General features: G+C 30.5%; 2 protein-coding genes and 1 non-coding gene across 3 annotated transcripts; 1 reads left to right on the forward strand and 2 right to left on the reverse strand.

Moving 5' to 3' along the window:
- Positions 1–521: 521 nt before the first annotated feature.
- On the reverse strand, positions 522–603 carry TRNAS-GCU. Its single transcript has one exon. It is a non-coding gene; the product is annotated as a tRNA-Ser (tRNA).
- A 2,972-nt stretch (positions 604–3,575) lies between these two features.
- Positions 3,576–6,007, reverse strand: LOC8272164 (squalene monooxygenase SE1). Its single transcript, XM_002531856.2, has 7 exons — positions 5,774–6,007; positions 5,550–5,661; positions 5,273–5,447; positions 5,008–5,176; positions 4,662–4,883; positions 4,307–4,582; positions 3,576–3,961 (listed from the first exon to the last, which is right to left on the reverse strand). Exons 1-7 carry the CDS (start codon positions 6,005–6,007, stop codon positions 3,692–3,694), a joined length of 1,458 nt encoding a protein of 485 aa, XP_002531902.1. The 3' UTR covers positions 3,576–3,691.
- An 11,397-nt stretch (positions 6,008–17,404) lies between these two features.
- On the forward strand, positions 17,405–21,686 carry LOC8272162. Its single transcript, XM_048375397.1, has 3 exons — positions 17,405–18,146; positions 19,915–20,100; positions 21,219–21,686. The coding sequence occupies exons 1-3, from the start codon at positions 17,592–17,594 to the stop codon at positions 21,504–21,506; spliced, it is 1,029 nt and encodes a 342-aa protein (XP_048231354.1). The 5' UTR covers positions 17,405–17,591; the 3' UTR covers positions 21,507–21,686.
- The last annotated feature ends 2,290 nt before the right edge of the window (positions 21,687–23,976 follow it).

The following is a 23,976-nucleotide window of genomic DNA, read 5'->3' on the forward strand; positions in this document are numbered from 1 at the left end:
TTGTCACTGATGTGAATAGAGTTAGAAGTTATAATTGAAGGAGATACATGATTGAATGGCTGAAGTTGTGTATTACCATTTACCAGCTTCAAGCGGTCGCTTTAGAGCTAAGGCCATTGTATTGGATTGGGTGGCTGTGTGAAGATTTTACTTGTAAATATAATTGATTTAATAATTTCATATTTGGATTTCATATCTGTAGAGCTTAATTTAAATTTTTATTTATTTTTTATATTAATTATAAATTTTTTTAAATGATAAATACTTACTATTTATATATTTTCAGATACTATGTCTTGATAATATTAATAATAATTTTCTGATAATGTGAGATTATAGAGTACGTATCATTTTATAGACCAAGCAAGCATCCAAACGATGCGATTTACTGAGATGAAGGAACCAAAGGCAAATTTGGATCTGTTGCGTCCACTACAATTGAAGTGAAGGGGTAACCATTGTGAAAAAATTATTCGTATGTTGTAAATGACACTAGACAAAGGGGAAAAAAAAAAAATAACCGACGCCTGAGAGATTCGAACTCTCGCGGGGAAACCCCATGTACTTAGCAGGCACACGCCTTAACCACTCGGCCAAAGCGTCGAATTAATGTTATACCTTTCTTAATTTTTACCTATAACTTCAGATGTCAGTTGACCTCTTTGATCCTCAATTAGTTAATATTATCATACTTTAACTTCGTCAAATTAGCCTGTAAATAAAATATCTGATATGTTTTTAATATTTTTGAGTTTTTTAAAATTACTTTAGTGGATTTTCTTGTTTTTATAACTATTCTTAACAATTGCATCATTTTATTATTTTAACTATGAAATTATTCAGTTAAAATAAATATTAATTAAAATTAAAATATCAATTTATCTTCAGTAATATTACTGTATTACTATCACTCATAATAGTCAATTTTAAACTTGTACATATAATCTTTTAGAGATTTATTAAAATATTAAAAGAATATATAGTCAAATTATAATTCTTTTGACTGAAATTGTTATTAGTTTACTTGATTTTGTAAAATCTTTTTATATAATTTTATACAAGGTATTATCTTTAGTTAACTTATTTTAGTGCAAATTTAATTTTTTTAAACTCTTCTAATAATTTATAATCAATTTTTAAATAATGTATTAAGATTATAAATTTAGGTTAATTATCCTAAATTTTTTAAAAAAGGAGTTAAAATTGATTATTAAAAATTAAAAAAAATTAGTACTATTTGATAAAAATAGTGACAAAATTAGTATTTCAAATAAAAATAACAGTTGACTAAAAGAAAAATATGACGAAATGATGTCTTTATTTAAATGAGAAAAATATTAAAATTGATTATTAAAAATAGAAAGACATATTAGTATAATATAACAAAACTTATGACATTAAAGACATTTAATCCTATATTTTATATATATGTATATATCTTTTTCTTTTTCTAACCTGAATTTTCTTTTTCTAATTATTAAGAGATCAACAGATTTATTCTTTGAAAGGCACATCACCATTTTATTTTCTCACTTGTGAATTTGAAACTTATAAATTCATTATCTATTCACTTATTTATTTGATTATTTTCCTTGTCAACTTTCTTGTTCTAGAAAATTAATTTATTGAAGGATATAATAAACTTAATTTTCAATATCAAGAGTCGTTATGAACATTACTATAAAGGGGACGAAAAGGGTTCTATTATTAAAGTCTAAAAATAAAGCTTAAACAATATATATATTCTAATTTGCTTCCATAATTACTCTATGCTCTAATTAACTCAAGTTTTCCACTAAAGTAATATAAATCGAAGTGTTTGGAATTTATAAGTGAAAGAAATAATGGTTTGACTCCTTATACTTTGTTTTAGCAGACAAAATCAGACAGAGATTTAATATTATTTTTATAGTGAAAAAACGGGTAATTATCCGAGCTGGTACCAATACTAGGCACTATATATCAATTTGATACCAAGATTTTAATTTGAATCGATTTGATAACAAACGTACGTAAAAATATATCAATTTAGTACCAACAGTCAAATTTCGACGGCCGATGCTGACATGGCATGCTGAGTAGGAATTTTCCGGGTGTTTTGCCCGCTCAGCGTGTGCCACGTCAATTAATGCCCCTGTCGACGCCACACGGCCGTGTTGATGCCTGTGTTCCCAACACGGGCTGGTGTTTATGCCTATGTTACTCTCTGTGGTCGTGCTCCCTAAAAGCTTCTTTTTCTTTGATGTTTGATGCATCCAACACGGCCGTGTTGGTGGCCGTGTTGGGAACACGGTCAGTGTTGAAACCAACACGGCCATGTTCAGCTTTCTCATGCCCATACTTAGCTCGTTTCAGCAGCTTCTAGTTACTGATGAATTCAGGAAATGATGGATATAAACCAAAATCTAGGCAGCATTCACTATTCTGATACAGGTGGAAAAAAGGATCTAAGAAAACCATTACCCAAAATGGGCAACACTAACTACCACTTGAAACCAACTAATTGTCATAATCGAAGTTCAAGAAAAGAGGGAAGCGGGGAAGAAGAGGGAAGAGGGGAGAGGGAAATAGAATTAGGGATTTTGGGAAGCGGGGACGAAGAGAGGGAAGCGTGACAATGGGGGTAACAATGCTGAACATGGCCTTGTTGGTTTCAACACTGACTGTGTTCCCAACACGGCCACCAACACGGCTGTATTGGATGCATCAAACATCAAAGAAAAATAAGCTTTTAGGGAGCACGACCACAGAGAGTAACACGGGCATAAACACGGCCGTGTTGGCGTCGACAGGGGCATTAATTGACGTGGCACACGCTGAGCGGGCAAAATACTTGAAAAATTCCTACTCAGCGTGCCACGTCAGCATCGGCCGTCAGAATTTAACTGTTGGTACTAAATTGATATATTTTTACGTACGTTTGTTATCAAATCGATTTAAATTAAAGTCTTGGTACCAAATTGATATATAGTGCCTAGTATTGGTACCAGCTGAGATAATTACCCGAAAGAAACACTCGACTTTTAATTTTGCATTTCTTTGAATTGAATATTCATATAATACAAAATTAAATTCTGATTTATTTTTAAAGAAGAAAATGATATTATTTTTTTCCAAAAGCAAATTGACAAAAATATTTCATAATTCTTGTTTTTTTTTTTGAAATAGCAATCTATTAAATAAAAAAATTTAATTCTATTTCTTGAAACTTCATGGCAACCCCATTTAGGATTAATCTTCTACTTACTAGTATTGTGGCTCCTGTGTCGTCTCATTAAAACATAAACAATTTCGTTACAAATTTTTGCTACCAATAGAGGAGCAAGAGCAAGAATGGATAATTCATCAATAACATATGGAAATTTATGAACCCAACTCTAGAAAAAAAGTATGTCAGTAAGCTAATATCAACAATTGCATTGCTCGATCACTTCACCATCAAAATGTTAGTTCATCACTTGAAAAGAATGCTATACTTTGCAATATGCTGACATGGTTTTGGAGAAGAACATTTGCTGAACTCCTTCAGCCTTTATTATAGGAAAAATGATTCCTGATGCAACCTAAAGGAAAGAAAGAAAGAAGAAAGGAAAAAAAATAATAAAGAAAGATGTATAAGATACAAATGTTAACGAAAAATCATGAGCTGCTGTTGCTGTAAACGTAGTTGGCTATGTAATACATACTTTGATCATTCTTGCATCCACATGCGCTTAGCCGAAGGCAATGGAAATATCAAGCGGCCAACCCCATATACAGCCACAGCAAAGAAGTGGACGATCAAGCTCAGTGGGCGAGGGTTCAGACCTGAGAGTAAAGCGATGGGTCCGTTTGAGAATACGCCTCCAAGGCTCAAATAGTCGAAACATGCCTGACGCATTTCATCTCGTGCTGGATCCTGTGATGCACTGAATACTCTGTACAAGGCCCCTGCTAATGTATTTATAGTAGATACCATTGGCTGGAGGGTAAAGAAATGTATCTATCCTATTAGCATTTCTATACTGAAAAGATAGCTGCAATAATAATAATAATTAATATAAATATTTTGTTTTATCCGCTAATTGGGACGACGAGTTCATGTCTATTAGTTGGTCCGGTGGACAGTGTTGTCCACCGGTCTACCTCAAGAACAACTTAGTCAATAATCTTATCATTTCATTTCAGTAAAATTCATCTTAAAATTAAAACTTATTTTTAAACTATCTGAAATGGTATTTTAATAAGATTTTGCCTTAAAATAGTAAATATTTTTTTCAAAAACCTTAAATTAAGAAAAAAGAAACTCAGAATATATTTAGCTCACCTTGCGAAGTGAGTAGAAGGATTTAAGGTATTCACAAAGGGCTGATGCATCAGTTAAATCATGAAGAGGTCTGAGAAGACTTCTTAGGACAACTATATCAGAGAGCGCCACAGTCATAACTCCACCGGTTAAGGGATGCCTCATATTAAATGCATCACCCAAAAGGAGAGCACCTGGAGTGGGATGAGGAGCAGCAGGCATGCTTCTCTTAGGCATTGTTCTTATCTTTCCTTTCTCAATCGCGGAAAGGAAAGCGTTGGACAGCTCTGGAGGAATCTGAAACATGCAGGCAACTAATTAGTCCAGAGAATGACTTTACATACATAAGTAAGCCAAACAAACTTAATTTGAATACCTGGGGAGCCACCACAGATTTCAAATAGTTGGCCATTTCCCCATTTGAAATGGAAGGTAGTTTCTGGCCTGCTGGTATGTCAACCAGACAGCGAATTTCGGAGATACTAATACGATAGAACAAGATTGGGGAAGGGTCTGCCAGAATAACATGTCCATGATTTGGATATGGAAGCTCACAATTCTCCAAGATTAAAGCAACGAAACAAAAGGGAATGTCAACCTGCATCAGTTATAATGTAAGCAAAATTTACCTCAAGACTGCTTGAAAGTAGAGTGAAGAAACAGAAAGTGTAAATCTACTCATTGACAAAACTTTTATGTCAAGGTGGAAACATGATATTGACCTTGGAGTTGCAAAGAGACCGTCTCAAATTAGAAAAGCAACCATCGCATACTATTGTGAGTGGAGCACATGCAATGAGTTCTTCACCATTTTTATTTTTGTACTGCACACCCTTGATAGTCCCCTTAACTTCCAGTAGGGATGTTACTGTTCCTCCTTCCATTCTTACACTGTAAAGAAAAAAGAAGTCAGGATTCCTCTACTAATTGGAAGAAGTATGTAGACTGAATTTTAGCAAATGGAATGTGAAGGGAAAGAAAGATTACTTGGGGAGAGAAGCAGCTTTTTCCCTCATTCTTTGAATGAAACGTCCATTGTGAAAGCTTCTTCCTGACACATCTGAATCGAAGCTGTCCAAGGGATAGGAAAGTTTAGTGCTTCTCCCATTCTTGTATAGAGCATATCCAAATACCTGTAGAGCATCAATTTCTTCAACGCAATCTGCAACCATAGGCACGCATGAAATAAATTAGAGCCAAAATTTGACAGCAAATTAGCAATTAACAATAGACTTGGACAGAATATAATACATCTCTTCATTACCTTCAAGTCCTAACTCAATTAGTTTCAGATAGCCCCCAGGTTGAAGGAGTTCTCCTACTATCCTGTCTTGTAGACTCAAGTCTCTTTCAATCACACGCACTCTTCGTCCATCCTGCGATTTTAGGAAAAGGAAAAGAGGTTCAAGACAAACATGTCTTTTAGACAGGTAGCTGTCTAGTTTATCATTCCCACCTAAAGAAGAGAAAGGGAGAAAAAAGTTTCACCTTGCCAAGAGTGTAAGCAAGAGTAGAACCAGCAACACCTGCTCCAACAATAATTATATCTGTATTCATGTTTTTCTCTGACTGGCTTATTCCATTTTCAGAGTTCTGAGATATTTCATCTCTGTCGACCGTATCCCTTAAGGCTCTCCTTTGCCTCTTTCCTGCTAATCTACACACCAATACAAATAACAATGCAGAAGCTATGATTCCTCCAACAAAATATTGATATTCCATTCCCAAAACTAATATCAGAAAAGTTTGTAAATTTTTCTTTATTTGAATGCATGCGCTGCATATGAAACTGAGTTGACCTGCCATTATATAGTATAAATTAGTCATAGAATTGCATAGGAACAGGTCTAAATGGTATTGCTAACCTGATCAAAACAATGAAGTACAATTTGTAATGTGGGATATAGACAGATGTGCACTTTAAAATTAATTTCAAAAGACGATGAAAAACCTGTTAGGATCTTGAACACGAGGGGAAAAGACTGTTGACTTGAAACAGTAAAAATGAGAAAGAGTCAATTGTGAAGTGTCCTCTGTCAGTTTCTTCTTCGTTGATATTGCATTCCTTCCTTGAACTCACCCTTGTTACTATCAGCTTGCGGATCATTTATTGTCAGGCTCTACATTTTCCATGATCTGCATGCAATTACTTGAGTCAATAAATTTCAGGAAAGTACTTGACTCATTACAAGACAGTACTGACATGAAAATTAAGAACAATCAGTGCTATAAAAAGAAAAGTACGATTTAGTGGATCCATTAACTTATATTTAGAAAATGTTGGAAGGGGGTATGAGAAAGTAGAGCATACCGTGCATAACAATGACATTATTTCTCTCTGTCAATTTGGATTTGGCAATTCCATGTCAATGGTAGCATTCAAGAAGGAATCAGATTCTCATGATCTCTTAGTGGAAGATGATGATTGATTAAATTTCAGCAAACAAGGCATATTGGACATATATGAGGCAAAAGAGGGAAAAGAAATGTAATGACTTCCCATTTAAATTTGGACCACATTTTGTTGGCTGACCTTTCAAAGAAGACCCATCAATGACACAATTATATTTCGAGTATTGGCTTTACATCCAGGCTCTAATTATCAACGAAACCTCAGCTTTGCTCTTCGAATATTTCAACTTACTGCTATCAGATTTTATAAAATTAACTCTAAATTTTCATTTTCTTTTCAAAAGATATTGCTGGTGACTGAATTTTGAATTTTACGGTGGTTTTTACATATGCAGTATATAACTTTTTAAAAAAAGGCAAAATACATAAATGACTGACTTTCTGAATTTATCGTACTTTTACAGTTGGCTTTTTAAATTTAACTTTAATTCAATTGGACTTTTTAATTTTAAAAATTATTATTTTTAACTTTTTTAGTGATAGACGTTATGTACATGCATTTTACGTAATTTGAAGGACACGTGTGATTAAAATAATAATATTATAAAAGAACAAAAAGAGTAAAATGGCGAGCTTTTAACTTTGAAATAGAACTCCATGTTTTAGTTGTCTTCAAGCCTAGAGCATGTATAACTAACTCACCATTCATATATAGCAGCGAAGACAGCAAGAAAAGAGAGCCGTTAGAGTAGCAACAAGAGGAAGAATGGTGCTTCATCAACAAAGAAGAATGGTGCTTCATCGATCAGCAGTGATGAGGTAGAATGAAATTCACTTGTTGGAGGAACTTCTATTGCTTCATTGTATCTCTTCTAATTTTGGTTAAAAACCTATAAATCTTTTCCCTATTAAAAGAACCTATAAAGATCTTAAATCTTTTATGGGACGGATTCCAAGGTTACGGGTTCTTTCATGTTTTCCTCCATTACTTTCCTTAACCAAAAGTTGTTGAAAATAGTAAACATACATCATTAAGCATTTAATATTGTTATTTCAAGAGTCAATAATAGTTATAAAGTATGTGAAGAATCTATAATTAGATTAAAGGTTTAAGTATATAAAAGACTATATTTTTAAAGTATTAAGTGTCATGAATATGAATAATTAAATTTATAAATAAAAGGTTATGCAAGTATTATTATAAATAGCTTATAATATTAGTAGTTTAGTAGATCTAAAAAGCTATCTTTTGTAAGAGATGGAATGGTGTGTTATGTGCTTTCATTATAGAAATATATATTTATAATATATATCGCTCTCTTCAAGAATTTTTTTTCTTGTGTTGTGTTTATTACGTTTATGTCCTTTTCCTCTCCAACAAAAGTGGTCCAACAAAATGGTATTAGAACTTGAAGATCCTGTAGGTCAAAGGAGAAAAAAGATGAGAGTTGAGAGTGAAATGAAAAAAGAAAGAAAGTAGTTGTTCTGTATTGTTAAATGTTGTTTGCATTCTCTAGGTTTTTAGTGAAGCAACCTGTTGAGAAAAAAGAGAAAGAGAAGAGATTTTCCAAATTAAGAGAAAGAAACCTATTGAGAAAGGAGAGTCAAGTGAAAGACTCCAAGAGACGCAAATCATTTGTGAAAAAGTGAGGTAAGAAAAAAACCTCGTTGAAGAAAGTAAAGTTATAGTAACAGTTATAACATGAAAACTATTATGTATCAAAAGCAATAACTGTATCATTTAAAATATTACACAAAAATTCTTGAAAAGTTAAACCTAGTTCAAAAGGAAGGAGCAGAAGTAATTTGTGAGTCAAGTTTCTATCAAGATTTAAGAATTTGGGCGGTACGAGATTTTCCTCCTAGATATGGACCAAGCAAGGATCACCAAATTTAAAATAATTGAAGTTTAAGGAGGAGTGTTGAAAATAGTAAAGTAAGATTATTAAATATTTACTATTATTATTTCAAGAGTCAGTAATGGTTATAAAGTATGTGAAGAGTCTATGGTTAAGTTGAAGGTTTAAGTATATGAAAGGCTTTATATTTAGAGTATTAAGTGTCATGAACTTGTAAGTGAAGGGTCATATAAGTATTATTATAAATAGCTTATAATGTTAGTAATTTGGTAGAGGTTAGAAGCTATCTTTTGTAAGAGATAGATCGATATCTTGTATGCTTTGATTATAGAAATATATATTTGTAATATATCTTCCTCTCTTCAAGAGATTTTTTTTTCTTGTGCTGTATTTATTGCGTTTATCTCCTTCTTTTCTCCAACAAAAGTTTCATCAGTTTACACTTTGTCATATATTTCTTGCTCTTTTGATCTGATGCTCAAGTCACAGACTTGGGTAATGAAGATCTTAGCAATGTTAATGTTGATCGTCGGAATTGCAATTATATAGAGTAAAGAGTTTGATTTCATGAGTATGGAGTGTTTGATTCAAATATAAAAAGTATTGTTATATAATGTTTGATTATGTCTTTTTAGACAATTTGATTACTTTCAAAAAAAATTCCTTTATATTTATTTTTAATGCTCACAAAAATAAATAAATAAATCTTTTCAATTTGTTTTATTTAATTTTGAAGTAAAAATAGAAATGTTTATTAAAGCCAATTACATTCATGATATTATTCAAATATAATGTTCATTGTGTGAATAGCGTCTCCAAGTGAAAAAAATACTTTCATTAATCATAAGCCGATTCTATATGGCTAGACCTTTCAACATCTTCAAGATGTAATCTCACATGGCCTTGGCCACCAAAACCTAAATTAACCATATAAAATACAACAAAAGGAATAAGATAATTATGACTTTGCAAATTTAGATGCCTTTGTCAGAAATTATCTTCAGTTGATTTCATATGGAGAAATGAATTATGTTGTTGACCGATTAGCAAAAATCAGTATTTTTCAAGCAATCTGAATCACTGGCATAAATTTAAACTTACAATAACATAAATCTTAACTATATGTGTGGGTCATTTCCCACTCAGCTGCTACTTCAGAACTTTTTTTATTGCCAATAATAGCGACTTAATTACTAAGAGGAATCAGATACATCCACTAATAAAAGGATTTGCAAGATTATGAGGAGGGGCAAAAATAGATCATGGATTACATCGAGGATTAACATCACGAGCTATCCAATTTGCTACTATATTTGCTTGTCTCTGCACATGAACAAAGTTGATGTGAGGGACATTGCTAGTAAGATGAATGATATCCTCTATGATAGGCTTGATTTCTCACGGAACGGCCTATTATGGTGTTTACATGATTAATAATCACAGAGTCAGACTCACAAACCACCCTAGTAAAAGAGAGATTGCAAACCTGACTGCGTCCTAAAAAGCAAGAGCCTCAACAACCAAAGGATATCGACATGAGAGAGACCTTACATTTCTAAATAAAAGAGCACTAGAATGATCTCGACAAACAAAAGCAATAGAAGCTTATTTCTTTAACTCTTGGAAGGAAGCATCAACGTTGATTTTAACTTCATTTAATTATGGAGGAATCCACCTTCTTGGAGTATTAATATTAGACAAAAAAAATTTCTTGAGGCTGAGACATTTACTGTGCCATATTGCTGCTAAAAGTCTAATTGTTAGCACCATACTCAAGAATAGCACTGGGGAGGAGGCACTAAATCCTTCATTGGTTTAGTTGAGTCCACACCTATCATGAAAAAATTCCACACATCAAAGAAAGAAGCTTCTGGCCTTTCAAGAAATCTGATCTCTAAGCTAGAAGAGAACCACACCGCTCAAGCACAACTATAGTTAAACAACATATGTGTGACACATCTAAAAGCATTATTACAGATATGGCATATAGATGAGGGAGAACATCCTCTATAGTAAAGGTTATCAACAACTACTATAGCATTACAAGCACATTTCCATATGAAATTTTAAATTTTTAGAGCTACATTAAGATTCCATAATGAAGATTAAAGTTGCTTCCCTATGTTATCTCTAGTCAGAATGCTATTTGAAGCTTGAAGCTTTGACAGTATATAATATCCTTGCTTCATCGAATAAATACAAGTTTTACATAGGCTCCATACAAGTGTATCCTTCAAATAATCTAGCCCAACATGGATTTGAGAGATAAGCTTCTTATCCTCTTCATTAAATAGAGAGGTTGAGGTATCCATTTTCCACTCTCATTCCACTAGATGAATTAGATCAGCCACAAACACATGTGATAGATTTAAAGGGGCAAGGGTAGATTTTGATAGATTTAAAGGGGCAAGGATAGATTTTGATAGATTTGAAGGGGCAAGGGTGGAAACCTTATAGTTATTAGCTCATGGAATCCAAGTATGAGACTACAAGTTTATTTGTTTTCCATTACCAACTAGCCAATAACAATTTGATTCTATTAACTGTCTTCCTTGTAAATTCTTGGACCATACCCATGAAAGGGTATTGCCTCTACTAGCATCAAGAAAAGAGGTGTTAGGATAATATATGTCTTTCAAAAGTCTAGCAAAAAAAAAAGGCTGAGACATCAATTTCCAGCTCATTTTTGCAACCAGAGCAACATTAAATAACTTGAGCTGTTTAAAACCCATCCCACCAAGTATTTTTGTTCTAGCCATTGAGGATCATTTAACCTAATGAATTTTCTTCACATAAACATCATGAGACCATAAAAAACGGGTTATTAGCTACTTCATATTCTTAATTACACCAGATGGAAGGAGAAATACTAACATTAGATAAGAAGGAATCGTTTGAGCTACAACATTAAGTAGCATTCACGACAAACCTGAGATAACAACTTTCATTTCTAAGCATGTAGACTTTTTGACAATCTATCAAGCAAAAAGTTCATCATTTGACTATTTGATTTGTCATTTTGTAGGAACTCCAAGATATTTGGAAAGGGAGGCAGATCATTTCACTTTGAGAATGTTTATGATCCTACTCTTCACTTCTTTTGTTATATTTGAACTATAGATTATTTCTAATTTTTGCAAGTTTAGATTTTGCCTCAACGATGCTACATAATTATTCAAAATAATTCTCAAATGGTGAGCTTCAGCTACTGATACCCTACCAAAGATCAATGTGTCATTTGCAAACAAAATATGGGAGACGGTAGGACAATGGGGATTTATTTTATAGCCCTTAAGATCTCCTATGTAAACCCCTTTCTTCAGCATACGGATAAGAACCTCGGAAGCCAAAATAAATATTTAGGGGGATAAAGGATCCTCTTATTTGATACCACTCTTAGGATAGAAAGATTTTAAAAAGGAATTTCATTAATGACAATAGAATAAACCACAATAGAGACGAATGTCATAGTTCTATCTATCCACCAATCATAAGATCATATATCAACAATGAGCACTTCTAAAAAATTTTAGTCTAAGTGATCAAAGGCTTTCATCCTAAACCATCCCACCAAGAATCGTAAAAAATTATATTTTCTCCTCATATTGTTGGTTACCTAATTTATTAATTCTTTATTATATATTCAATTTATTATTAATTAAATTTTTATACATATATTTTTAAAAAATAAGAAAGTGTAATTTAAAAAAATATATATTAATAGTTTAAATAATAATGAAAATATTTATTATATGTGTAATAAATTATTATTTATACTGAAATAATAATAATTATCATACAATATATGTATAGATAACTAATATAAATAAGGACCGTACCAATATATACTTCAGGCCATTTTTTTAAAATCAAACTTATCAAATTTTTACCAAATCAAATTTTAAACTTAAAAATTTGCTAAAATTGTAAAGAATATTATAATTTAGGCCATTTTTGCTAATTTAATAAGCCTTATTGCTATTAGTTATCTATCAAATAGTACAAAATTGCTCCCAAATTTAGTTATAATTTTCTATTTGTAAAACTTGTTTATCTTTATAAGGCTTAGCTGTGTACTAACTGTTTTCAAAATTCAATTTTAATTTTAATGGGCAATTGTTTTATTAAATAGATATAAACAAAATAATATTAATAATATAAAAATATTATATTATTGCCAATATATAAACCAAAAATCTTACTCTTTGCCTCATCTATCTCTTCTTCACATACTATCAATTTTCATTCTAATACTTTTATCAGTCTGGTATCATTCTAAAATAGTTTTAGTATTTTATGAGAAAACTATAAGGTACAAAAAAATCCCATAAACTAATTAGAGATGTACAATTAAACCCCTATATTTTAAAACAGCTCAACTGCACCCTTCATTTCTTAAAAAAGAACAAATTAATTCAATCATGAAGGGAGCTCCATTTTCCATTAACGAGTTGTGGGATCCATTTTTCTCATAGGAGCCCAATGAAAATATTATCCACTAACACAATGACACGTGGATTATTCTGTTCCAAATTTTGTATTTAAATATAAGAAGTATTATATTTAAAAAAATAAAATCTAGTAAAAAAGGATTAATTAAAAAAAAAAGCAAAAAAAAGTTACAATTACACACCCACTATTGTCGATACCACAGCCACCATTATTGTCAACACCAAAGCCACCACCTTCCTCTACACAAGCAGTAATCCACCATTATTGCTTCTGTAATTCTTTACAAAATTGTCCAAAATATGAAATAGAAAATTTGCAAAATAAAAAGACATTAAAACAGAGTCTGCAGATTGTCCATCTATTTATGATAACTAAGACAGATGTTATTGGTTGATATTCTAAGAGTCCCACTACTAACACAAGTTTTAATTTTATTATTAATTTGATTTATTTGAACTTTTAAAAAAAGTTAAAGGTTGAACTTGAGGTTTTACAAGATACTCGGACTCGAAATCCTGGCAGTAGATGCCAACAGAAATAGGAACAGGGACAGGCGGTGACCAACAGAATAGAGATATTATTGGCTTATCGACAATTCTATCTCTATAAACGCCTGTAGAGAGCCTGTTTGAGAAGGGTTATCAGGCTGAAGATAATGATTTTTATCTTGAACTATGATAGACCTGTCAGCCTATTTTGTGGAAGAATGCATCTTTATATTTTGTCCAAGTTCCTAGTAGTACAACCTTAGCCTCTGACACCTTTCCAGTGTCTTGCCAACAGTGTATTGTTTAATTCAATTTCAAGTCTACAAGTTCTGACCTACTTTCTTGCAGAAAGCATTCACATTGAAAATATTTTTTTTATTATCATTTATCTCCTAATGGATAATTAATATTTATTTATTAATTTTAAATAGTTAAATATATATTTATTATTTATTATTGATATATATATATATATATATATATATATATATATATATATATATATATATTATTTTTTTATTTATTACTTTATATATACACATATAATATAAATAAGGTTAAAATACTATTTATTCTATAAGGTTTAGTTTAATATATGACTTTAGTTCTTGTATTTTTTTTATTACATTAAAATTCTCTTCAGTTTTAATAAAATTAACTACTATTTTCTTCCGTGATAGTTCAAAGACTAAAATAGTAATTTAAAATTATAATTTGATTCTTAACCTTATTATCAAATATCAAATTTATCCAAAATTAATTTTATAATCAAATTAAAATAAAATATTATTTTTAACACAAAATAATTTTAATGTCTAATTAAAATAATAAATTTAATATTCTTTTACTTGTTTATATATTATTCTCTTAGCATAATTTAATTTAAAAAAATTTAACGTATTAAAAATACTTATTTTTTATTTAATATTGTTAAATTACTAGATAGTTTAATTTTAAATTTTTAAATAAAATAAATAGTTTAAAGTTATTATTCTTATTAGACAATAAAATTAAACTATATTAAAATAAAAAAAATTTAATGATTGATAAAAGATTTCATTTTTAACATACAAGATTATTATAATCTTGTTTATTGATAATTTGTCAACTTGATATTTAAATTATTACACTAGATTAAGACATGATTGTTTAATTTAATTTTTACTTCTTATATAGTTTAACTATAATATATAATAAAAATAATAATATAATGATATTGATTAACTATAAATATTTATTTTATAGTAATAACTAAAATTAAATTATACAGTAATTTAATAATATTATTGTAAATATAAGTAGTTTTAAAATATTTAAATTTTTTTGAATTAAATTGTATTAAAAATTAGAGCAAGATGAAGGATATTAAATTTATTATTTTAATTAGACACTAAAACTAACTTTTACAAGAAATAGAATTTTACTTTGATTTGATAATAAAATTAATTTAGATGATTTTAATACTTAAAAATAAGTTCAAGAATCAATTTGTAATATTAAATTACTAGTTTAGTCTTGGACTAACACAAAAGTAGGTAATAATTGATTTTACTACAATTGAAGGAGATTTTAATATAATAAAAAAATTACAGAAACCGACTAATATATTATAGCAAACCACGTGGGATAAATAGTATTTAACCATGTATATAAGTATTGCTCCTTCTTTTAATTGGGATGATTTTTTTCCCTTCTCAATATATATTATTTGGTTACATTATAGATCATCAAGTATTTAAAAGTAAATATGGTATAAATACATTGCAAACCAAGTGACAAAAAACTCTAATAAAACATAAACCATCAATAATATATAATAAAAACAAAACAAAACCCTATTTTTATAGGAGTCGTTAAGATTAACGGATATTAGACGATGAATTTCATAAAATTTATAAATTTAATTTAAATCTATTGTTTTATAAGTAAAAGTGGTCAAAATTCATAGATTTTAAGAAATCTCACTTTCTCCAAAATCTCTCACTTTTAAAGTTTTAATTTCCCATCTAGGGAGTAGAAAAGTCTAAAATACATTATTTTTATAGAATGATAAATTATTATATTATTTTTTATTTTAATATTGCCTCTATTAAATTTATCTTATCCTAATATTATATTTAATTTTAAATAAAAATCTATTATTTTTATATTTAATCTAGACGATAAAAATTCAAAAACTTAAGAATTTTAAATATATAAATTTTGATTAAATCTATAAATTCTAAAATGTCTCAATCCAAACAATATACCATAATGAGCAGGGATCGGATTGGGATCACTGAACTATAGCTTTGTTGGCCATTGATAAAACAAAAATAGTTAAGAATGCCAATAATACACACACACATGATACATATAGGCCTCTTTGCTTGAGATGTAGTTATGTGCAAGGAAGGGTATTTAGTAATGATGGTGGTAATATATAACAAGTGCTATTCATAATGTCTTGGTATAAAAGCAAATCAATAAAGCTGCTCCTATAAGATTATTTATCAATGCTCTCACTATTACCTACAATCATGACCATCATATTTATTTATATGGACACTCTTGAATTTCAATCTATCATCACCTTCAAAAGCAAGGGATGTTCTAAATTCAGTTTGGATCTCTCATGCTCAATCAAACCTGTTCTTCCATCTTGTGAAGCAATTTAGTGATCAATTATTATAAGCAAACATATACATTATATAGCTATGCCATCAACAACCTAAGTAATGAACCCAAGTAAATAATGTGCTCAATTTCATAATTAATCAGTGTTGGTCTCTTTATTAACTCCGAGATTCTAAAACTGAAAAAAATAATAAATTAAAATTCATAGGTTCAGTCTCCACAAACAGTATTATTTTGAATTGTCGGTTTAATGTAATTACTTTGCTTTCTGAACTTATTTGGCACTGCCTGATTATATAGATTGAAATCGATTGTGATATTGCATCTCGGAATCAATAATAATTTGTCTCTGATAAAAATGAAAACCAGATAGTGATGAAGACAGCAAATGAGTTAGGGTCTATTTGATTAGTTGTTAGTGATGAATGGTAAATAGTTATAAATAAATCCGCTAATATAAATGTAACCCTTAATAAGTAATGTTATGTATTAACATTTAATTCAGTTTTATCTATGAATTAACATTTAATTCATTTTTATCTATGAAAAATATAGAAGACTGAATCTGACAAGAAATTTTTCAAAAATCCATTAGTAATTAACATGTGACTCAATTCAGGGATCAACAAGCCAAGGCCACAGGATAATAAAACATGATGCAGCTTGGTTGGAAGCATATATGGGAAGCAATCTATACAAAGTTGGGCATACAATTGAGAGTACAAACAAATAATTATATAAAAAGGGAGTGTGAGCACTAAGCGTTGGATAGCATAACATTTTTCTCTCTTTTTCTTCAAATTCAAAAATGTCCTTTTTTTCTTTTGCCTGTAATCAGGGCTTGAAATGAACTTTTTGCACATAAAAAAATGGAAAAACATAATTGAAAGGAGAGAAGGGAATTGGGTAAAGCGTGCTTACTTTGCCATCATTCCCAGGAATTAATTGTTTGCAAAAAGACATTAGACAATTCGGTGTAAAGCAAATACTATAAAATGGGTCTATGGATTAGACCTCCCGTAATTCTCGGTTTATTTCTTCTATTTTGGCCATTAATTCTCGGTTCCTCTAGTCGGCATAGTTCATTTTATCCTTGAAAACTGATTAAAAAAGAATTTCCTAGTAATAAGACAAAAACTATTAAAAATTACATTCTATGCAATGAAAATAATTGTATAAATCACTCAGATATTTAGCTTCATTGCTGAAATTTGGGAACTTAATCCACCAAAGAAAAACTGTTAAATTGGAAGAATGGTGGTCAATATAAGCTTTTGTTTCAAGCATTATGATTATCAACATTCATTACATGTTCAAAAGCAGCATTGCTTTTGCCAATTTATTAATTATCACAAATCTCAAGGGTCATGTACTGTCTGAGACACCAAGAAAAAAAAGGCATCCTTTAGTCTCACATTCTCACAAAGCCAAAGCAACCTTTGCTCTCTCCCTCGGTATCCAGTTTAAAAACCCTTCATAAACTACCCCTTTCATTGTCAGAAAACACCCATCCATCTCTCTCTCTCTCTCTTTCTCTCAATGGCCACACACAGGAAAATGGACAGTGAAGATCAAGAAACACTGTTTCAGGCCTTTCCATGTGCATACTACGTGCAGAGTCCATCCACTGTCTCCCATGCAAACAGTTCAGAGCTCAAAACCCAAATCAATCTTGAATCCACATTCCACTCCCCGTCAAGATCAGATACTGCTATTCTTCTCAACAAGAACCCTGAAGTTTCAGGATTCACTCTCTCTCGCTACTCTTCCTCTCGTGGCTCAAACAACTCTTTCTTGAACGAGAAGAAGGTTAGTGGGGATCACGAGAATGGCGTCAACCGTTTGATCATAGTTGATGGGCATGGACTTGTTGATATTCATGGAAAATATGGGGAGGAGGAGGAGGAAGATGATGATGATTATTATTATGGTAGGAAAGGTGGGTTTTGGTGGAGATATTTTTCTTTCAAAAGAAGCTCCTCTTGTGCTTGGGTTTCTTTGCAAATAAGTTGGAGATTACTTGTGAGTTTGGGAGTTGCCTTGCTTGTTTTCTATATTGCTACGAAGCCACCACCACCCAAGATCTCCATCAAGGTACATTATCTATCTATTCCTTCCTCTCCTAAATACATATATTTAGTCACATTTCCATTAGCAATCCTATAATGTCGATTTGATCTAAATTATCGAATGGATTATTTGAGATATATTACATTTTACTAGTGGACACTTCGTGTTACTCATCCAACGATTGGATACAAGAAAATTTAATCATCAGAATGGAAAATAACTTTTTGAAATTAAAAGCTAACTTAGTACCCATTATCCCATTTCTGAAAAAATGGTCAAGAAAACTGTTCTTGGCTGGAGAATGGTCCTGAGTAGGAAATTTCTGAAGATACATTTGTGGAAATGATAAGGAGAGCTTGTAGGGTAGGATACTGATAAGAGAGGGAATGTGACATCTCAATATCAGTGTGTTGTCAGGATCGGCATGTGGTGTCTTTTGGGCCTAAGTCTGTGATATAGCCGGCACGAGCAGGCTTCTCATTAACTATTATTGGGCCATAATCGGTCCTACTGCAGTTAACAATTTTAGATATTTCCAGTTTCAATCATTGAGTGAGCCGAAGCAGGTACGTACAGAGAATGTCATTGAGCCAGTACGTAAAAGTATGCTGGAATTACATTTTTTCATGAATGATAAAAATATAGCTGATATGCTCTTTTTATATTATAATTATCATTTAATTATAACATTAACTTCTTAATATAGTTATTATATATATGTAATTATATTTATAAATAGTCACAGAAAAAAAATAAACATATATATATATTCTACTGATGTATAGTTTTTATATTTTCTCAATATTATATTTTAATTTAATATACTAACGTATTAATTTATATGTTACTTTTCTAATTAAATAATAATTTTTATTTTAAAAACTACATATAATTAGTATATTAACTAATAAATTAATTTTTAAACTAAATGATAACTCTTAATTCTAAAGAAATATTAATTATATTTTATATTATTTTATATAATATAATTAATATATTGATTAATAAAATTTACTCATCTTATATGATATATTATTAATATTTCTATTGAAATATTATTATATGTATTTAATTTAGTGTTAGTTAAAATTATATATATATATAGATGTATAATTTTTTAAATAAATATTTAAAATTTTATGAACTAAAAATGCTTATAATCGACATAATAGTAATACCTGGACAGACAACTGATTACATAAATAAATATGAAAAAAAATTAAATAGGTTACTTCTTAGAAATTATTTTATACATAATTGGAAGCTAAGTTTATAATACATCAACAAAATTGCCACATATTAATAGAATAGGTAAGATACATGTATACGTATATCTCTATGTATATATTAAAAGAATAAAATCAAATCCCAATATATATAATATATATATAATTTTAAATTTGGATTTTCAAAAACTAGAGTATCCCATAAATAACGCCAAATTGGTAAAAGTTGGCCTACTATTTCAAATGATTTCCGAATTCTTTTTCTGAAACCGCTTCCAAAATCCTTTTAAAAAATTAATAAATAACTTTTATTTATGTTTACATTTAATTATATAGTGGGAAAGGGTGAGACCATTCTTTAAATATACACTAAAATCCAAACCTTAAAGAAATTAAAAAAATAAAAAAAATACTAAAACATCTGAGTTGAAAGGATTAGGGAAATAAGAGAGGTAAAAACAATAAAAACATAGAAATAGATATATATATTTTTCCGGAATTGCCAGCCTACAGATGGCAATGATTATAGTGAGCAGAAAGGTTAATGCTGAAATGTGCACATGCAGATGGCAGGAGTGAGGCAATTCGGACTAGGGGAAGGAATAGATGGGACTGGTGTTACAACTAAGATCTTAACCTGCAATTGTTCTTTGGATCTTGTCATTGATAACAAGTCTAAGCTCTTTGGCCTTCACATTCAACCTCCAATTCTTGAAATGTTCTTTGGTCATCTCCCTTTCGCAATGTCACGGGTAAGCATGCATTTCTATTACCTTTTCCATTCCTTATATTTCAAATTCATCCTTATGTTATTCTTTTCTTTTATGTCAAGATTGTATGATTTTGATTATATGTAAGTTGGTAGGTTTATAATAACAGAAAATTACACAATTTGACTATGTGATTTATTCTTTTGATATAAGAGATCATTTGATTTTTTTAGTAATATTTTAGTTCCCTAAGAATTACATCGTTAGCATTCGTGTCTAAATTTATTAATATTGTTAATAATTTTGAAAATTGAATTTCAAATAAAGTTCAAGGTTTTACTAAATGGAATGCGAAGTATAAAATTCTCTAATATTGTCAGAGCATTCAAAATTTATCGTAATTAACTAGAATTAAACAAAAATTGAATTGTGAGTCTATTTTCTATCTAAACTCTATAAAGTTGATATGGTTAGTTTTAAATGAAAGTTAAGTCGGTAATGAGTTGAATAATGGTAAAATAATAGACAATCACATCAAAAGAATGATATACAATTGAATTAATAGTGTTAGCAAATCCGAATGTAAGTTATTAACTATTTATCTTTCAAGACATTAAAGTGTCAAAAAATATAGCAGAAAAGCCTTTGTATTGAAAAGTTAAACCACAAAAACAGATTTTGTATTTTCTCTTATAATAGTTATTGATAAATGATAGATAAGCATTGACCAATTTGAATAAAATACATTATATAATATACCATGTGTCACAATTCAACTGGAAAATCTATAATCTTATATTAAGAATAGAATTCACCCAAGAGATTCTCGGTTTTAAGTACATAGTCGAATCTTAATTCGTTATCGTCTTCATCATCTATGATCGCATTTTGCAGAGTTAACCTTTAATTGATTTTTGTTTCTTTTTCCCATGTTACCCTTGCGGGTACCTGTGCTGCTCATCCTATTTAGCTGAATGGGCGCTAGTACTTAATGCAGAAGTAATTTTGATGGAGGGCGTCCCTCCTTGTGCTAGATAATTTGTTTCTGCAAATGTCTCTGCTTTGCTTCCTTAATTAATTTCAATTTTCAAAATATATACCGTAAAATGTAAATTACCCAACAAATTAATTTGTGCATGGATGTAACTTGAACGTGGCAGGGTCCAAGACTCTATGCTGAGAGCCATAGTTCAACATTGTTCCAATTGAATGTGGGAACCAGAAATAAACCCATGTATGCAGCAGGAAGAAACATGCAGGACATGCTAGAATCAGGCAATGGCTTACCAATTCTGATTCGTGCAAGATTGAGCTCTCATTTTCGAGTGGTATCTAACATTGTCAAGCCAAGATACCATCACCAAGCAGAATGTCTGATAGTCCTAGACAGTACATACGATAAGAAACATCGAACTCAGGCATTTAACAGCACCTGCACCTTGTCTTAATTCTGCTTTTTCCATGTTATATATATAGAGTGTTAAGAGTTCCTTATGCTTTGTTAATTATACAAGAGAGAATAAGCATACATGAATATAAATTGTAAGAAATTTCAGAGATATTATGATGTGATTGTATGTATGTAACAGAAATGCTTTCTTTAATTAGTAAAAGCAGAAGTGGTAAAATCTTGAGAGCCCTATATTTCGGAGTTCCTTGGTATTACTTAATTGGTTACTGGAGATGAAATAGTGATTATTTTTTATTAATATCAATTGTTTGAATAGAGAATATATATATATATATATATATATATATATATATATATATATATATATATATATATATATTCAAATTTCAAAGCCTTTTGAAGAAATTTATCTTTTAAATCCAAAGACCCTCCAGAAGCATAAAGAAAAAGATTATAAGTATATCCATATAGGTCTTGTCCAGGTAGGAATAAAGCCCCTTACCAGAGAAGGTTTAGATACTTCCATCTTAGCAGTCCTTAGAGATGCTAGGTTTACAAATTTTTATGATTCTTTATTAGGTACTGTTGAATCGAGCCTCAATAAAGGACCAATTTCTTTCAATTGTTTTCCAAACATTACAATTTCATTAAATGATAAAAATGTTTTAAAGAGCATTGTTCTTCAAATAAAGACACATAATTACAAAATGCTTGGAGGATCTATTCCGATAGCATTGATTTTCAAAATACATTACAAAGCCATGATTTCTGCTTTTGGTTCAAAACACAAGGTCCATTCACCAAAAGGAGAAACCTTATTTCTACAAACAGGTCTCTTCAAATCCAACGCAACTATTCCAAAAACCATTCAATGGAAAGACATCACTCTTTCAGAAGAATGGATCCTCGAAAGTGCAACCCAACCTGAATCCCCAAAGCAAACAGAACCAAATACAAATCTCAAAAATATAACCCAATTCCCAGATGGAAAAGTAAAGCTTACATTCAACAGAAAATCAACCTCTTCTAGATTTTTTGATGATGATTCTTCAACGTCAACCATAGATATTGGAAGAGTATCAAAAATACCTTATATTATTTATGCTCCTTACAAAGAACCAACTCCATCTCAAACACAACCTCGATTTTCAACATCTGATTTACCAAATACAAACAATATACTTCAGAATGTTGATTACCAAAGCAATATCCCCAGACCAGTCTACAATGAACCAAAGAAAGATGATGAGGATATAGAGATTGTCTCTACCCCCTCTTCACTATCACCATCTGCCATAACACAAAATCTAGAAGCAAAAATCAACATGATTTCAAAAGATTTTCAAATTGACAAAAAGCTTTTACATGAAGATTTCTATTCAAAGAAAAACCATTCTAAAAAACTTTGATTTTTTAAGAATTTTTTACAAGAAAAAGACAGTATTCAAGAAAGATACTATCAATTTTGCATTCAAAACAAAGTCCAAATCAAATTTTTTGATTGGTTTCAAAATTATTGCAAAGAAAATAATATTCTTTATCCTTTCAAAGAAAAAAAGCCCAACTCTCAAGAAATAGTTTTGTCACAAACAAAACGTTTTAAATCCAACGAATATATAGAAAAACAGAATTTTCAAAACATTTTAGCTGTTGAGGAAGGATTCTGTACAGAAAGCCCCTCAAAACTGATTTCAAAGATTTTCCCCCCAGGATGGCTTCCTAGGGTTTCATTCATTTGGATGGGTCTGGCTTTGGTAGGAATTTGTTTATCAGAAAAATCCTTTTCATATGGTAAATCTACCATATGTTGTTTTCTTTTTCAAAAAGCATTGGGAAGATCAGAACGAAATGCTTGAAGGATCTATTCCGATAGCATTGATTTTCAAAATACATTACAAAGCCATGATTTCTGCTTTTGGTTCAAAACACAAGCTCCATTCAGCAAAAGGAGAAACCTTATTTCTACAAACAGATCTCTCCAAATCCAACGCAACTCATTTTCCCTAGTGATTTCCAAATAGAAATATCGCTTTATTTGATACAGGAGCAGACCTCAACTGTATCAATTATGAGCTGGTTCCTAAAAGATATCATCAAGAAACTAAAGAAAGGCTTATTTCAGCCAATAGTTCAAAAATTAGGATCTAAGATGGGGGTCCCTTCTATTGTGGTTTGGATGACACCTAGGATTTGGAGCTGTTGTGCTTGTGTGAGATGGTAATCCCACCATCCTTTAAGCTGGCCAGAAAATCCAGCTATAAGGAGTTCAGCAATGGCTCTATCAGAGGTACCGCTTTGGGTTTTGTAGCAAATGATGCTTCTTTCCCAGAACCCAATTGGCTCTGATACCAAGATATGAGAAAAATAGAAACATATCAAAGATATGAGAAAAATATTATCACAAGACTACAAGAACAAGTGGAGCCCTCTTTATTCCACTAAGAAGAGCATCCAAAGCTTCAATGAGAGTATCCAAAGCTTGAAGACCTCTATATATAAAGGAGTTC

Source organism: Ricinus communis, chromosome 6, assembly GCF_019578655.1.
Source record: "Ricinus communis isolate WT05 ecotype wild-type chromosome 6, ASM1957865v1, whole genome shotgun sequence".
Classification (NCBI taxonomy): domain Eukaryota; kingdom Viridiplantae; phylum Streptophyta; class Magnoliopsida; order Malpighiales; family Euphorbiaceae; genus Ricinus; species Ricinus communis.